The following is an 18,958-nucleotide window of genomic DNA, read 5'->3' on the forward strand; positions in this document are numbered from 1 at the left end:
GCTCCTTTTCTTGCCAAAGAGAGCATCAAAAATCACAAACACATACACTTTAAAATAAAGGATTGTTTTATGCCTAAGCTGAAAAGAGGCAAATAACTTAGGCCTATTGATTATTGGTGTCCTATGTGTTTTTTTAAATAATGTTTATAAAATCATGGCTTCATTATTTACAAAAACACTAAAATCAGTTCTAAATATTGGAGAAACACAGTCTGGATTCATGCAGAATAGATATATTCACAATAAAATGCGGCTCATTCTTGATATTCTGGACCAGGGGTTTTCAATGTTTTCCAGGCCAAGTAGCCTACCCCCAAACTGATGGCGAGATTGAGCGGAGACCCTCTAATTATATATATATTGTATGAAATTGTGTTTTATCAAACTGGTCCTATAGTCACTCTGTTACAGATGAAGTCATGTAATGAAAGTAATTTCACCCTGGGATTATGAAAGTATTTCTGATTCTGATCCCTGGTTGATGGGACAGGTGTTGTGAATGAAACGGTGCCCAGCTTGAAAGAGCTCCTGTGTGTCGCTGAATGTGTGCATTGATGACTGAAAGACATCTTCTGCCTCCAGTTATCTCTTTACCACAGTGTGTTGAATTCATGTTAATGTGGATTTAGAGACATTTCAATTAGTGGAAAAAATTGCAAGGGAGAATATAAGAAAAAAAAAGTCTAATCAACCAAAACTTTCGCGACCCCCATGCAGAACCTCTGTGGACCCCCTAGGGGTCACGGACCCCTGTTGAAGACCTCCGTTCTAGACAATTCAGAGTCAATTACTGATAATAGTTTCATACTCCTGTTAGAATTTTACAACGCTGATTCCATTAATCATAACTTTATGTCTTCATAAATTTGGATTTGCTCCTTTTTCCAATATTATAACTAAAACATGATAATAACACTAACTGCTCTTTCAAAAAGCTACCTCCCCCAGATTTAACCTATATCGATGGAACCTCTTCCTTTTAGCAACTTAAATTCTTGCTGACTATATTTTTTGAATCAACTAGGCTAAAACTAAAATCCTAATCCAAACTTTCTCTGATTTATTGAGGCCTCACTTGGATATAAACAAATGTGAACTTCTACCAATTAAAGATCGTACTTTAGATTCTGTTATAACATATTCTGTTAAAGAAAGTGCCACATTTTTTTTGACACAATTATGTCTAAGAACAGCTTAGAAAGGTGCTAAAGTCCTTAAATGTTGCTCTCTTAATAAATCAAATAAATTAAATGCCTTAATTTATGGCCTGACAAAGATGTAAATTGTATTGTTATCTATAGAGGAGGTGATTTCAACCCTTACTCATTCAACGCCGTCCTTAAAAGCTTAAATCCATTGACCAAAAGTTAATTATGTTTTTATATATAGATATATATATATCAAAACATGTGAATGTAGGTCATTGCATGTTTTTAAGTTACCATAACGTCAGATTTTTTTCAGCTTTATGTATTTATTGGAGAAGCCTATTTCCTAGCTGGGGCATTTTAATACATGCTCTGTGTTTTATTCCACGTTGTTTCTTTGTATTTATAAGCAAAGATTATTAAAAAACAAAACGAAAACAAAAAAACCGAAACGTTTCAGCGTGACGTAGGAAACCGTTTGGTGACGTAGCCAATCGCCGAGTTAATTCGCCGAGGCAGCGCATCCTTATTTTCAAAGCCGCGCCTCATCGCCTCTTATAGAAACGGTAAGCCTCTTTAGGTTTCCAAATGGTGACACATTTTCTTCTTGCATTTTCATATTATTGGATATACAGACGCCAGTGCTGCCTTAAATTCTTTATATTTATTGAAGAAAAAAATAGATATATACCGGTGTTTGGCCCTTTAAATCCTTCTGTTTATCAATAGGGGGGTTTGCAAAGACATTCAGGATTTTAAATTATTCTACGATTAATTCATTTAATATTATATATTCATGATTTCATAGGCGTTTTTCTGTTTATCGTGGGTACAGCTGTAGCCTCCATCTTCTGCAGCAGCATTCACGGTTAAGGTGTTAAAAGCAGGAAACAGGTTTAACGCGTCTCTTGAGGAGACACAGTTCACATGTCTTTTATCTGCATGGTTTGACCTGTTTCTCCACCATTCAAAATGCATGATCTGCAGCATGTTCTTTTGAAAACATGTCCATAAAGAACATTCTTCTTTTTAATTATTGCATTATTTACTTGAAAATAAACAAATTAAATTGAAAAATAACAGGAAGCGAGCAGAAATCATGATAGGATGGAGGATGTGGAACCCTGTTCACTAGGCCACAAATGCTTATTATTTATGCATGTAAAATACAAACAGATTAGACAAATGTGTGACAAATGTACACATCAGCATCAAGGTTTTAAAACACTGATTGCCTTATTAAATTGCATTTATGTAGACATTTCACCACTGACTGCATTTCAGTTTTATATGATGAAACTGAAAGTAAATGCAATGTGTCTTCTTTTTTAGCTTCAAACCATATTCAATTTAATTTAATTCATTTAATCCCAAAGGGAAATTAAATGTTGCAGTAACCTATACACTTTTTTTTTGTCTTCATTAAGTTATTGTAGGTGTTGATAGCTGTAGGCGGTGATTCTGTTACCCCAGCAGCTCAAAAAATCGTACAGTGTATACCCGGCTTAAGAAGATATCACACTCTTCAAAACAGACTTGTAAAACATTTGCCACACCTTGTTGCAAACACCAAAGGACTTAGGAAGTACATGCTGTTCTGTCCTTTCTTGTGGATGATTTCACAGCTGTATTCCCAGTCTAGTTTGTCGTCCAGGTGAACACAAGGTATTTAGTCTCCTCCGCCACCTCCACTTCTTCTCCTTGATGTTTATAGGATTCAACTTGTTCCTGTTTCTTCTTAAATCTACAAGCATCTCCCTTGCTTTGTTGACATTCAGGATGAGATGACTTTCCACACCATGCCACTAAGCGGTTCACCAACTCCTTGTACTCAGCTTCTTGTCCATCCTTCATGCATCCAATGACTGCGAGATGATCCGAGTATTTCTGTAGATAACAGGACTCTGTCTGGTACTGGAAGTCAGAGATGTACAGAGTAAAATGGAATGGTGAGAGTACTGTTCCCTGTGGTGCTCCTGTGCTGCTAACTACTCAATAAGACAGCTGAGCCTTCAGTCTAACAAACTGTGGTCTGTTTGTCAGGTAGTCTTTGATCCAGGCGATTGTTAATGTCTCCACCTGACTCTGGAGTTTTTCACAAAGTAAGTCAGGCTGACTTGTATGAAACGCACTGGAGAAATTAAAGAACACGATCCTCACAGTGTTGTCTGCCTTGTCTAAGGCTATGTTAACACTTCCATGATGCTCAATTCCGATTTTTTTGCAAAATCCGATTTTTTTTTTGCTGTTCATATTTCCAAATATATGCGACTTGTATGTGATCTCCTGTGTGAACTGCAGTCATACATTGCAAGTGTAGAGGACGCAATGACGTCACAGGAAAGGGTGCTCATTGTTTACTGAAGTAAATAGAATAGTGACCTTTGTCGGGTATTAATGGCATTCAGGTCGGATGAATGCGACCTGGCTGTTCAGACACAGGACGCATTTGAAAAGATCAGATTCGTATCGGATTCAGGACCACATAGCCAAGTGGCCTGGGTCGCGTTGGAAAGAATCGGATGTTTTATTCGGACTGCCCTGAAAAGATCAGATCCAGGTCGCATATGGTCAAAAAAATCAGATTTGGGTCACTTCAGGCTACAGTGTGAACGTAGCCTAAATAACTGTGGGTTTGTTGAAGCAGGTTTATGATGGCATCTTCAACTACATGGTCCTAATAGCTGCTTGTTTGTTTGCTGTGGTGAACCAACAGAAGTCTCTCTAGAACCTTCATGATGTGGGGCGGCAGGACAACAGGTCTATAGCGACTAAGAACTGTTGGTTAAGTCTTCTTTGGTCCTGGAACAAGACAGGGCAGGAGGTCTACACTCACTAGCTGGTGACCAATGACTATGGAGAATAACAGCAGCTGATAACTGTTGCATCGGCGGTCATCCAATGTACGCCAACAAAAAAACTAGCCAACTCTACAGGGAGGAGAGTACCATTTTAATTATCCTTGATTTATCAGCCAAAATAGATGAAGAAACACTTGGAAAATATCTCTGAAAACAGAACTGGAAAGAGCCGACAGTTTCACTGAAGTCAAACCTTAATCCAATATAAGCTAACAAGCCAGCTGCTAGGGGTACAGACTAGTTTCTGGACTAGACTGCCCGGTTTCTAACATAACAGCAAAATACACTTCACTGTTATATTGAATTACTTTAGCTGTCCACCTGAAAGCCTGTAACCTCTTTTTCCTTTTTGAAGCTCCGCCCCCTTATACATTTCGCCACCTGGTCAAATCTGTGCCGATAAAGACCAGTGTTCTTTTCCAGTTACTGCTTCTTTTTCTGGTTTGTTTGTGTTGCCTTTCACTGGTCAAAGAGTACATATGTTACTCCATTGCAACAGAAAGTGGAAGGTAGAATAATGATGGTTGTTTTTGCTCGTATTAAGCTTTGCTTCACATATTTCAGATACAGGCTAAACCTGTAAGGCTGATAAGTTTGTCCCCTTTTGGAGATTAATTCAAAATGGAGATGCAACATGGTTTCACAAATTGGGTGCACCGCCTCCTTTGTACTTATAAATGACTAATTGTAAAGCATGAGAATGCTTTTGATTTGATATGATTAGACTTTTATTGAATAGGTAGTTTTTCAGAGTAACACTTAATTTTTTACTTAAAAAAACATAATTTAATTACACACTGTCTCTTTATAGAAAGACTTTAAAAGTCAAAAATTAAATTGGTACCAGTCGGTTGGGGTCTCTGTGCCAGCACATTTCATCATAATATATTATTTTGGTATTTATGTCTACAGTACAGGGGCCATAACAGGGGCCAGGATAAGTTCAAATGGGGCATTGGCCCCTGTTGTCACCCTATCTAGAACCTCCCATGCTCTGAGTCATATAATATTTTTGCAGTTGCTCCATAATATTAAGTATATTAAAAACGGGATATTATTTTAGGGTACTAAACTGTGATGTTATGTGTGCTCATATCAGTGCAATCCTAACATGATTTGTCATCTAATTTCCCTAGCCTTAGGATGGCAGTAAGTCCTGACCACACACAAGATGATGGAGTTTCTAAGACCACAGCCATTCGCCTTCAAAGCTACTTACACGGAGGAACATCCAGCCTGCTGTCGGCACTTCCAACTGTTTTGGTTTTTCCTGTCTACAAAACCATTTTTCGACAACAGATCCACAACACTCCAGTGCGCCAGGCGGTAGGACAGCTTTATAAAGAAGGACCTGTGAAGCTCTACAGGGGCGTGGTTCCACCACTCCTGATGAGAACCCTGAATGGTACTCTACTCTTCGGCTTCCAGGACACACTCCTCCGTCATCTTTCACTGTCAGCCCATAATGCCATCTTTACCGCCGCCCTACCTGCTTTGGCTGGATGTGGTGCAGGTATAGCAGAGGCCGTGGTCTTCACCCCATTTGAACGTGTACAGAATGTTCTGCAAAACAGCAAAAATGACAGGCATCTACCCTCCTTGAGGAGTGTTCTCATCAGCCTGAAGGAGCAGAGGATAAGCCAGGGGTACTACAGAGCCTTTCTGCCCATCACAGTCCGCAATGCCCTCGGCAGCTCCCTGTATTTTGGCCTAAAGGGTCCGGTGAGTGCCATTGTGGCAGGACATGGCCTCTCTCCCATGGCTTCCTCATTCGTCTCAGGAACTATGACCTCCATGGCCATCAGCTTGACTCTGTACCCTATGTCTGTGCTGGTAGCAAACATGCAGGCACGGGTGGGAGGAGAGAGTAAGGGTGTCATGGCATGTTGGCGGGCAATGTGGAAATCCCGAAATCACAGCGTGGTTCTTTTGTATCGAGGGGGCACCCTTGTTATTCTCAGGTCATGCATTACCTGGGGCATCACCACAGCTATTTACGACAGACAAGTGAAATGATCCTGCTTAATATGAAAGTGCTTAAAGGTGCCATTATGTTTGCATTAACTTCTCGTTGTGTGCAAATATGATAAACAGCTTCAGTCTTTGAATCTGGAAAATTTTTCGAAGCAGTTACTTTTGTTTTCGATTCAGGCCTTTCTTACAGGAAATATGCATACCTGTTATAGTGAATCTGAGGTGTGGGTTGTGGGAGTTAGAAATGATGAAGGAAGTCATGACCTTTGAGCAAAGGTGAACAACTAACGTAAACTACTGTAAGCCACTTGTTAGAATTATTCTGAGCTTAAACCTCAAGGATGTATTAAAGGGAGGATTTAAGACTTTTAGAATTAGGTTTGTAAAAAGCCACAAGTAATCAGTGTCTTATGTGCAGAAGAAAACTCTGGAATCTTGAATCAAGATATTCAACCAATACTGGACCCAGTTCACAGTTTTGCTGTTTTGAAAATGTCAATACTTGTAATAGTTATTCATCTGTTTTCATGATGCAAGAAAGACTGAAAGTTACTTGATTACATATTAAATAAGTTAATGCATTTTATATACATTACTGTCATAGGAGTCATTTAAAGATCTGATCTGTTCATTGCACATGTTGTTCAAGGCATTAGCTTCAGTCTCCCGGACAAATGAATCTGGATTTACTCTGAATCAAGATGCCAGAAGTTATCTACTGTAGATCAGATATTAAGTGCGCATGACATTAGAAGAGAATCCAACCTAAAAATATCAAGCTCTGCCTTTAAATCATTGTAGCTCAACTGCCTTACTGAAAAGAAGAAACTGTCTGTTTAATGTGTCGCTGCCTAATGAGGGAATATTAATAACCATGTTACTCAAGTTCAATGTTACACAAGAAAAAAAGGTGCTGTAAAAAAACGTGCCTATGTTATCGTAGGCTAATTGTTTGTTGAACTTTTTCAAATGTTTTTGTTTTTAACCCTGTAATGCCAAATGTATCATATTTGAAACATACGGTTTCTGAAATGTTTTGCGTCTGACACCTTTTGAATAATTTAATGGTAAAAACTTTGCTCAAAATCCTATTGTACACAATCAGATATGCCTGATAACAGAGGGCAGAAGACTACACAAAAAATAATCTTGACTAATCGCTTAGTAATAAATTATTAATATCAAAAATGTATTTCTGTTTTTTCTTTTTACATATTTTGTTAAAAGGCCAAATAAGGACTTCAAACAAAAAAAAAAGTAATTTGCTGTTTTGATTTATTCTTGGATCGGGCTTTAAAGGGTTAACTAGAAATAAAAACACATTTAGGAGCTTAGATCGGGCCTTTATTGAAAAAAAAACAACAACATAAAAATAGATCAAATAACAAAGCAGTAAAATGGATTAGATTTTTTTATGCCCACAAAAGTCCCCAATATTAAATTTAAACCAAAAAGCTTCTTACAGGAAAAATGTGACATTCCATCAGGACAAAAGAAGGATTACCTTTTAATAAACTCTGTAATCCTTCCCTGAGCATTATTTATAAAAAAAAAAAAATCTAAGGTACAGCATGATAATATGTCACTTGTTTTCCTGTATTTTCTTTTTTGTTGATATAGAGAGTTTGTTTTCTTTTTTAAAACAGTGTTTTTGGACGTTTTCTAATCATCCAGAAGAAACATTAATAAAAAATTTTGAAATGCTTTTTAGATGTTTTACACTATGTTTCAGTCTGATGTTTTCATTGTTTATTGCCTCTGGGATTTTCGTAGAGGAAGAATTATTTTTTTAATGTATTATGATTTTTTTTTTACTGATGACTTTTTCTAAGTGCTGAAGCAACTCACCTGATTTCAGATAATAAACTTTACGTGTTTTTTTTTATTTTTTTTTTATTACTTTAACACTTGTATGCATGTTTTTTATGTAGAAATACAATTGAAACTACATGTTTACATTTTTTTCTTATTCTTACATTGATTTCCACCAAATGTTCTGATTTTGTATCAGTTAGTTCAACAAATTATCAATCATTTGCTGCATGATCGGTTTTTCTCTGATTTAATCAGTGAAAGAATATTGTTGTTTATTAATATGAGATAATAGTGCACCCCATTAAGTATTTAGTTTGAATGAAGAAAAAAAATCACATAAGAAAGTCTGGTCATATTCTAATGTCAGGAAAAAAAGTAATTAATTTCAACTACAGAAAGTTAACATATTAAATTAATTTTAACATTTAGGATTTAGGTTCACCTCACAGTAACTTGAACCATTGACTAAATGGGTTCCCTGATAGGATTTGGGCAATTCTCTTGCAAACTGTCTCAATGGAGGTGTTGTGAGGAGGTGTTTGTGATGTTTTTCCTTAAGTTGAATTTTTGGAGATTATAATTAGCCAAAACCAACAAAAGAAAAAGCATGTGGTGTATTTTGAATTTATTTATTTCATTTCTATTTTTCACTTTTGGTTCAAATGAATGCACATTTAAAATTGTCAAATTGCAAGAGAGAAGAATTTAAATATTTATAGGGCAGGTTACTGTTTTTGATCACTTGCATCCCCCTCCGTGAGGTCTAGAAGCACAAGATGTATATCCAGTCATTACGCAAAGATACTGCTACATGGCTGTGCATCTTATTTTGCCGTTTGACCAATTAGATGAGCCCTTGAATGATATATTACTTTAAATTAAGTTGGAAAAAAGTTAAAAAGTCAAGAAAAAAAGGTAAAAGGCTCATTTAAAAGTTAAAAAGTAAAGTTAAAAAAATAATAAGCATAGTTAAGAATCATATTTAGGTTTATAAGCTAAATAATGTAAGTACTGGTAGCAGCATTAGTGCCTCTAAAGTTATGTTGGACCAAAAGTGTTTCTTTTACTCTCAGGGTGTTTTTCATGAATTTCTTATGGAAGCACTTATTTTTCTTAATATATTTGGGCAAGTTGGTCTTTTTTGCCATCAAATTATCCATATTTTTTCAATGTTGGGTAATATGGTCTTGTCCTGGATTCCAATAACACTATTGGCTTGAAATATTGATTTTTAAAGTATTTCACTGAGTGCCCTACAAAGGGTTAAAAGAGAAACACTCCTTAAATATTAGAAAGATAGAAATCTTTAATGTCCCGATAGGGAATTTTTGCCTTAAAATGTTTGACAATGGCCTTTCACATAGACTCCAGAAAAAAACAACAACAGGAATGCAAGAAAGTAATCAGCAGACAAACTGTTTCCATCAACGCACCTTTGTTAGAAAAGCAGAATTAACAACAGCTTGTGGCTTATGTAGCTACATCCTCTGATGTGTTTTTATTGAGTTGTTTTATGTGTTTCTATGTACAATAGATGATTTCATCTTTGTATTAATTTTCAAATAACACAGAAAATACTAAGAATGCTTTGCTTTTGGGCTACAATAAATTATTGCAAATAGCAAAATGAACAATCTGATCATAGCTACACTAAGTTGTTCTGCACAAAATGCTTTGAAAGAAATTGTGAAAAAAGCTCTTAAGTCATTTGAAAATATTATTCTGTTGCATGTCTTGCTAAAGTATGTATAGCTTACTATATGCTTGCTTTGGAACAGCCAGTGAGTACTGCACTTAGCATTGGATCAATACATAAAGCTGACATTCTCCACTTCAATATGCCCAATAAAATATTCTGCTCAATAATGCATTGCTGCATTTGATATCTTCCATCCATCACGAATAAGGCATGTTATGTCCAAGATTGGCCACTAGATGGAAGTGTTGTACAATATTCAACATGGCATAATTCATATGTATTTAACAGAGGTAAAAGTAATAGATTTCTTTTGATTCAAAAAAATATCCAAGGAGCATTCTTTTGTATGCAACAGAGGGTGAAAGTACACTTTATTGTAATGTGAAGCGTGTCCAGTTGGGATTTTCCCCCCAGAGCTGTAGGAGCCAATCAGAGGCAGAGCCATAGTGTGCATGTTGGCTTGCAGAAGGGCGTGTTGTCCTTATTTAAACCACTGGCTTTGCAAGGATTACGCACAGGCGCATCTTACCTGGAAAGGACCGTTCCACAGAGCAACCCCTGTACAAGGTTAAAAAAAACTCTTTCTCCTCTATTATTTGTCATGTTCAACTTGACCTCTTTTGTAATTATCCAGAATCAATGAAAACCTAAAGAATGAATAATTTTATGAAATATCTGAAGTCTGATGAGTCTCTGTTAGGTTATATAACAATTTGCTGTAAAGCCTCTCTGTTCAGATGTTGCATGCAAACTGCCCCGTTATACCTGGTAGTTCCCTGACAGTGCTGTATTCTTCACTGCAAGGGAAGCTTGACTGCTAGGTCACCTAATGCTGCAGCTTTAGAGCGTCATGCCCTGAGCATCTAGGTGTGCTTGAGTTGTATTTGTTTTAGGGTGTAGACATCTCTTCTCATGCTATTACTCATTCCTTTGGAGCTGATAAGATTTTGTTGGGCTTATAAAATCTCACAAGGGTCCCTGCCTTGTGCATAATATATATTTGTGATGTCTTTTTGATTATGCTGTTAACACCTGCGTTGTTACCTCATTTCATACCGCACATTCAGTATTTATGTGTAATCCACACATAAATGCAAATCAGAGAACAGTTTTAGAGTATAACTGTATTTACATAATGTATAATGTATTTACCTAACTGTAAATGTGGAAATGGACTCTTAACAAGAGCTCTCTGTAAAGGTTTTTGCATGAAAGCAGAATAGCGCATATATTATCCCTTCAAATAGGTGGGACCCAGTCTACATGCACTCCTGATTTTGCATCTAATATTTGCATTATCTCGCCCTCTTTTCCCACAGAACTCTTCCAAAATGGGCGACAACAACCCAGTCTGTCCAGTCAATGAGGAAGTGGAGAAGTTCAACAAGCAAAAGCTAAAGAAGACAAACACACAAGAGAAAAACATGCTCCCAACCAAAGAGGGTAAGTGTTAAAGACAAAGAGGGACTGTTTGTGGGAGTGACAGCTTAACTAAAGTTGGCCTTGTTTCCACTCGTTTCACATTTCACCTCTTTTTTTTTTTTGTTGGCTCCATTATGCCCTGACTCCTCCCCTCCCATCACAAGCATTGCAACACAGATCAGAAAAAGGGGCACACCCAGCTACTTGAGAGCAAGTCCTTCTTTTCTACTAAATATACATCCATGACCTCACCCACATGTGATTGCTTTTTTATGTCCACACCTGTTTTCTTTCACAATCTGCATAAAAGAGTATTAAGGGCTTACATAATTAAAAAAAAGGAAATTTCTATTTTTTTTTTCTCCCCTGACATAGCTGTGAAAAGAAACCACAAAGATCAGTAACTCATTTAGCATCTCTTGCTCAGAATGCTCATCCTTTACCACCGGAGGCCCAGAACCTGATGTGCCTTTTGCTTAACCTAAATCTATCTCATTCACAGGGGATACACAGAAACAGGAAACTCTGTCTGCACATGTCCGCTTTTATTAGTTATTACTGGAACACGTTAAGGATGGACATAGCTTTATGATCACAGTAACACATGAGCAGTATTGGAATCAGGGTCATTTTTAAAGCAGGATAGTGACATGTTTGAATATAAGGAATATTATTTGACAAGATAGGCATCAAGATACACATCAGGTCAGTAAGTTAAAACAATGCTTGTTTGCCCCTATATTTGATAATTGAGTAATATAGTTTTGTTTCCTTCTGAATGCGTTAAATATAATCTAACAGATAGTGAAAGCCCCTAAATTATTTCACTGACATAATTTAAGCTGCCAAGATGAGGATACAATTCAAGCTAAATTTAGAAAAAGGAAACCAACCCATGTAACCCACAATAACATCACCTTGGCCTACTTGTAACCACAGTTACAAAGGGGCAGCACCTTTAGCACATAGAGTATTTGTCTATATGAAGACAAAAAAAAAGAAGATTTTGCAACATTTTCTGCAGTTGAAGTATGTTGAATTGTAGTTTGTGATCTGCATGAAGAACAATGGATGTCTGCATTTATATCTTGCACAAAAGTAAATTCCTGCCCATTTATCCCAGTATGCATGCACTAACCAGAAAGACAGAGTCTCAGAATGAAAAGATATACTTGAAAATCTAGATGGGACTAGAGGCTCCTGTAAAATTTTATTACATTTTCCCCCTTTAGACCTGCTTATCGTTTCTTTTTCATAATGCCCTCATACATAGCAAGGGAGGAAACAGTGTTAAAGTAGATGATAGGGCTATGTTATGGGATTAAATTATAGGTGTGGAAACCATCTGCTGTGGTTGTTGTCTCACTCACTAACTGCTCTACAACTGATGAAAATGTTGGAACATTAAATGTTTCTATGTTTCCTATTTTATCAGTTTTTTTTTCCTGTGAACACGCCCAATTGGCTGTGTGTTAGGACAACAGATAAAGTTTTATTCAAGCTCATATTGTGGACAAACAGTTAAATCTGCACACATATGGAAGAATAATCACAATAGTTTCCATTTATAAATAAAATATTACAAATCATTCACCTCAAAGTTAAACATATTTCATTTAAAAACTGGACCCATCTTGTGAAGTTTAACTAAAAAAATTTGCTTCCATTTAAACAAAAGAAAAAAAATGAAATCGATTGAAAACCATAATTAATGAAACGGTGCAATGTTATCACAGTTTAGTGTGGATTTTATGTTTGAGAACCAAAGTTTATATTCAGTAGTTTGGAATGAGGTCAGATTAGATTTAAAACTAATTTAGAGCAATGGAATGTGTTTAAAAAATTCACAATGAAAATCCAAGAGGTAAATTAAAACATTTTTTGGTTTAGTAATTTTATTACATGATATTGCTATTTAGAAGTTCACAATGGTTCAGATAATTGATTCTTAAACTTATGTGGTTCGACATGCACTATTGTAATTTGATTATATTATGAAAAAAATCCTTAGGTGAGGAATAAATAAGTTTCAAAAAAGGTGAAGAAATTGTAGGCAGCACTAATAATCCTAACAGAAAATAAATCGGAAAACAAAAATAGAGCTGAGGATGGATATTATAAATAAGTAAAGTAAATCTAACTTTGAGGAAGGCAGTTAATATCAAAAAGCTTTAAAACTTGTTTTTTCTTTCTTTTCACAAATTGAAAGCTTGTATTATAAGTCCATTTGGAAGAAAACTCTGATAGTTTTTCCACTTCTTTCTTGACCAAATTATTAAATACAGTCCTGGGGAAAAGAAAAAAAAAGAAAAACACTCTTGAATTTATCATTAAGCAATAAAATATGCAACACTAGGGATAAAAACATATTGTTGTTGTTTTTTTCTTTTTTGGGGGGATCAGACCGGCCCTTTACATGGAGGCCATATTGCCTGTATCACAGCCTACTACTGCCAAGATAATGAGCTGCAGCACAGATAACTTTAGCATGGTCATACTTCTACCTCAATTCTTTCTTACACTTCCCTGACCAAACAGGCAGGACATGAACATGAGTAATAGATAACTCTTCAAGGGGTAAATTAGAGGAATCTTTCTTTTTCTTGTCTAAACGCCCAACATTGCATGCTGCCATAGACGGAAAATAGTATCACCCATAGCTAAACCCATTGCTGTGTGCAGAACATCTATTTATAATACAACAAAATCAAATGGTGGTAAAACTGATTCTTTTTAAATATTTGTATTTCAGCTTTCACCCCATCATCCCGTCCTCAGACAGTGGTGGTATGCTAAAAGTAACTCCAGAGAAAACATTTTAATCTGTCTGCCTTTTGTTCATTACAGATATTGAAAAGGAAAAGATGGCCATGAAAGAGGGGGACAACTAAAACACTCCTGGCATCGTTCCTTCCTCTTCCGTCCTCCTCCATCCAATGCTTGTCATCCACTTCAACATCCTACCGTCTTTATCTTTACTGCTAATGTCTGTGCCACTCTATTCTATTAGAAATGGGGTCAAAGGTTACTCTGTCAGCATAATGCAATGTATATTAATGCAACGGATGCTCATTGTGCAATCTCTCTGCTTACTGTTGGGTGTAGGCTTCAACTACAATGCAACATTATAAATACTGGAAGCATCTATTTCACTTACTTACAATAAATGTTTGCCTGTAAATGGTGCATTTTATGGAAATGTAGTAAAGAATAAAGGACAACTGATATTTTTGTTTTAAAAAAAATTAATGTATTAAATTTGTTGCCTCCATGTTTGTGTTATGAGGGGGGAATTCCCTTTTTACACATGAAGTGTAAAGTCTCCACTGGCTCTCTAGTAGTTTTGTTAGAACATGCCTGACATTTCTTACATTCCAACAATTTGGACCAGATGTTTTGTTACTTTCAAATATCAGGTAAAACCGAGAGAACAGAATTACCAAATATTTAGTTTGCATAGCACCTTATTAAAACATTTAACATTCTCTTATGAAATCAGCATTGCTTATTTGGGGAGGATGCAGGATTCAACAAAAAAATTCCATTTTGGTTTACCTTACATAATGTTGGCTGGGAAGCAATACTTGATCCACCTTCTGTTTAGTTTTCTCTCTCAAAAACACAGAGATCTCCTTTGTAAGTTTTGGAAACCCAAAAATTTATTTTATTTTGTTGTTTTTAGCATTCTGAATGTCACTTGACCACCAACAGGTCTGAGCTCGTAGGGAGAGAGGATTGCTTCAGCATGCCCCTCCTGGTTGTCGAATATGTATTTTTGTCTTGAAATTTTGCTTTAGCAACCCTAAATGCACTACAGCATGCATTTCTTAAATAATGCAATACACAGAACAGACCAAACCTCCCATGCTTTTCTTGCTGTTGAGCTCCTGTTTTAATACAATGTTAGATTTGGAATTGTTTGTCTAAGACAGTTTTTAAAAACCTAAGCTTGTGTACGTTTTTTTCCATGCGGGCCTGTTGAGGCTTGCCTTTCCTGTAGCATGTAAGTAAACAACAACAGAAGCATCAATGCAAGTGGCCCACTATTTGCAGAGTTATTTTATTAAACCTAAAATTATATTTTTAAGCGTGAATAGTGTGAACTGAGAGGGAACCTGTCTGATCTTAGACAGACAGGTTCCAAAAGTTCCTTCCATTCTAAAGCTTTGGTAATGACCAGGCTATCGCTGAATACTGATAAAAGTGAAAACAGATTATTTAACAATTAATCAGAATTATGTAGATACAACAAGCAAGAAATGTATTTATTTGTCTATAGCTAAAGAGACTATATATCCTAATTTAATCAACATATAACCAGCTATGGTCTGTCGGGATAAACTAAGAGACAGAGTACTGCAGAGGAAACTGCTTCAGTGTCTCTGGTGTTTAATCTGTTGGAGTCTATGTTACTTGTCAAACAAGTTGTACGGGTATTTTTGCATTTACTACAGCTCACTGTGCTCATTTAAAACAGACAGAAACACACTAAAAACTTCTATGAGTTGTTGGCATAAAAAGGATTTGTTTGTGTGGTCTTCTAAAATAATCAATCTCAGAAATAACGGATATTTCAGAAATTGTTTTCTTCCTTGTCTCCGAAAAAGCACCCAGAGCAAAACCCTTTGTTTTTTATTTGTTTGTTTAAGTATTGTGGCATTTAATACATAAACAGGGAAACAAAATTGCTGCATTGGGTTAAGGTATTTTAGGGCTGGGGTGAGGGACAAAAAATAACATTTAAAATAACTATTTAATTCCACAATATATTTTATTATAGAGTTTAAAATAGCAGAATAGCAGAATGCACATATTTTTTTTTTTTTGGTCTGTCTAAATAAATAGTTTTAAATAGTAAATTGGATGTTACGAGATTACTTTTTTACTAATTTCTTGGGTGGCTACTTTTGACTCTTACTCAAGTAATAATACAACGACAGCACTGGTGTATCTTTACCTATAAAGCTATACTTGGTAAACTTCCAGGTACCTCTATGACCTCCTCTTTGTTTGCTCTGTTACCTGTTAACTACCGGTACGTTCCTCAGAGTGGTCGTTTTAAAATGTGCCATGAGTTGTTACCGAATTGGCAAAAACTGCCTTTTTATTTAGCACTTTCGGGGTGGAACAGTGGTGTCAAAAGTACAGACATTTGTTACTTAAGTAGAAGTATAGAAACAGCAGTTTAAAAACACTCTGGTAAAACAACTTGACCTCTTTACTTAAGTAAAAAGTAAAAAAAATATGTGCTCCAAAAACTACTTAAAGTATGAAAGCATAAAGTAACCTTTAAAAAAACATCCAGATGCTACTATATGAATCAATTTTTTGACTATTTCTAAAAATTCTTTGAGATAGGGCCAAGGATGAGGGAGGTTTTTTGGTCTCCATCTCCCAATAAGCTCTCATCTGTGTCCAACCTTTCAGACATTTCAACATCTTTTTCTGAATCCTACATTGTAGCATGGCAAAGACAATTCACAATTGCAGTTTTAGGAACACCTGATTGCTTCTGATGATTTCCTTTATCTAACCAATGAGTGTTTGCGTTATGTGACTCAACCAGTTACACTAGTTTTCACTAGATGTGGATGGAGCCAATGATTTGCATTGGATGGCGCACATGACTTGAAATAAATATTTATAAATATTAAATCAAAGCAACGAGTAACATGTGTTTTAAAAATGTAAGGAGTAGAAAGTATAGATATTTGTGTGAAAATGTAATGAGTAGAAGTCGGAAGTAGGAGGAAAAATAAGTAATGGAGTTAAGTATAGATACCTACAAAGTGTACTTAAGTACAGTAACAAAGTTTTTGTACTTCATTACTTGAAACCTCTGGGGTGGAATAATCTACAAAAAGAGAAAAAGTTAAAAACCGCCATGTCAATTAACACATTTAAAACTACTGCAAATAATGTTGTTGTGAGACATGCTCTTTTTTAAGAATCTCATCGTTGTTGTTTTTTTTTTTTTTTACATTGTTTGCTTCTTTTATCATGAAAATGAAACCTGATGTTTATTTTGATGTTTATTATGTAGGCATTTGTTTCATATTGGCTGCAAGCTTGGCTTTGTCTTTCTTGTAGAAGTGAATCTGGATCTCAATGGAACTTCCTGGTTGAATTAAAAAATTATAAAAATAAGTAGAGCTACTTATTAGCTACTTATTAGAGCTACTTCAGTACAATTTTTGGAGACTTCTCTCGTCTCTTCTAGAACCACCCATGGTAAAAACACATTTTTGGCAAATGTTTTAATTAGACGTCTTTAATGGATGCGAGAACTGATTGTTTCTTTTTGGTTTAATCCAGTGCTGTATTAGTAATAGTATCTTTACTACTAGTAGTCTTCAGAGGTGTCATGTAACGAAGTACAAATACTTCTGACAAATTTTCACACAAGTATCTGCACTTTCTATTCCTTACATGTTTAAAACAAACGTTACTTGTTACTCTTGGCTTAAGTTTAATGTTTATAAATATTTATTTCACATCATGTGCGCCATCCAATACAGATCATTGACTCCATCCACATCTAGTGAAAACTAGTGTGATTGGATGAGTCATATAACGCAAACACTCGTTGGTTAGCTAAAGGAAATCATCAGAAGCAAACAGGTGTTCTTCAAACTGCAAACATGAATTGTCTATGCCGGGGTGTTCAAGTCCAGTCCTCAAGAGCTACCATCCTGTAACTTTTAGATGCACACCTGAATCGACATGCTCAATCCCCTCATTTAGCCCAGCAGAGGCAAGGTAACGAGCCACCATTTGATTCAGGTGTGTTAAAAATGGGGTACATCAAAAAGTTGCAGGATAGTAGCCCTTGAGGACTGGACGTGTGCACCCCCGCTCTATGCCATGCTACAATGTCGGATTCAGAAAAAGATGTTGAAATGTCTGAAAGGTTGGACACAGATGAGGGCGTATCAGGAGATGGAGATGGAGACCAACAAGAACTCCCTCATCCTTGGCCCTATCTCAAAGAATTATTCAAAATAGTCGTAAAATTGAGCTTTCAATTCATATAGTGGCTGTTTTTTTTTTTTTACTTTTATGCTTTAAGTAGCTTTTGGAGAACATACTTTTTTACTTTTACTTGAGTAAAGAGGTCAAGTTGTCAACTTTTACCAGAGTATTTTTAAACTTCTACTTAAGTTCAGTCCAGTAGCTTTTATTTGTCCCAGTATGGGCATTTTTTGTGCAGTAGTAGTACACCTTTCACACGCACATTCACATTTCACAAATCACAGATAAAAAATAAAAGAAGAAACACAAGAAACACATAAAATATTTTCAAAAGATAAAAGTAAGGTGGATAAAAGAGAGAGAAAAAAATAAAATAAAAATATGTGCAGTGCAGGGGATGAATGAGAGCATAGGCCTATATGCATGCAACATATGGATATCTGCTTTTCCTAGTAGAGTTTAGCAGCTGAACAGCAGAAGGGAAAAAAGGAGTGTTTGTATCTATTGGTCTGAGCTGGTGGATATTTAAAACGGGAACCAGAGGGTAGAAACTAGAATTCATTATGTAGGGGATGGGTGTAATTATCCAAGATGGACTCAGCCTTCCTAATTATCTGATCTTCATACATTTCAGTCATGTTTTTCTGTTGAACACCCATGATCTTACTACACACCTTAAAAATCTTAGATATGGCATTTTTGTTCTTTACATTAAGAAGAGCGTACCAGCAGATGGCAGAGAAGGTAAGTATGGACTCTATAAAAGATCTTTAGAACATGGTCATTAGAGTTTTGTCAACTTGAACGTCCTGAGTAACAAATGTGTGTACTTTTGACACCACTGGAAGTCTTTAAAAACCTTTAACTAAAATAAAAAATAAATAATTAGAATGAAATACCCACTCTGTCCTCTGTTTTTAATGTTTGGAGCATTATAAAACTCTTCCTGTAGAAAATGTCACACAAAGCCCCATGTACACAGCGACATCTAGCGGTTATAATTCTACACTACATCAGCTTAATTGCAGCTCCCCGTTCTCCCATAAGGGGGCGCAAGCTAACAGGAG

General features: G+C 36.0%; 2 protein-coding genes across 2 annotated transcripts; both read left to right on the plus strand.

The window, feature by feature from the left end:
* Positions 1-1,663: 1,663 nt before the first annotated feature.
* LOC119792497 (solute carrier family 25 member 53-like) lies at positions 1,664-7,056 on the plus strand. The gene is made up of 2 exons (XM_038299151.1): positions 1,664-1,714; positions 5,146-7,056. Exon 2 carries the CDS (start codon positions 5,153-5,155, stop codon positions 6,023-6,025), a length of 873 nt encoding a protein of 290 aa, XP_038155079.1. The 5' UTR covers positions 1,664-1,714; positions 5,146-5,152; the 3' UTR covers positions 6,026-7,056.
* Positions 7,057-9,907: 2,851 nt separating this feature from the next.
* Positions 9,908-14,155, plus strand: tmsb1 (thymosin beta 1). Its single transcript, XM_038299054.1, has 3 exons — positions 9,908-10,064; positions 10,817-10,940; positions 13,767-14,155. The coding sequence occupies exons 2-3, from the start codon at positions 10,829-10,831 to the stop codon at positions 13,808-13,810; spliced, it is 156 nt and encodes a 51-aa protein (XP_038154982.1). The 5' UTR covers positions 9,908-10,064; positions 10,817-10,828; the 3' UTR covers positions 13,811-14,155.
* The last annotated feature ends 4,803 nt before the right edge of the window (positions 14,156-18,958 follow it).

Source organism: Cyprinodon tularosa, unplaced genomic scaffold, assembly GCF_016077235.1.
Source record: "Cyprinodon tularosa strain WSP-4 unplaced genomic scaffold, ASM1607723v1 ctg42, whole genome shotgun sequence".
NCBI lineage: Eukaryota > Metazoa > Chordata > Actinopteri > Cyprinodontiformes > Cyprinodontidae > Cyprinodon > Cyprinodon tularosa.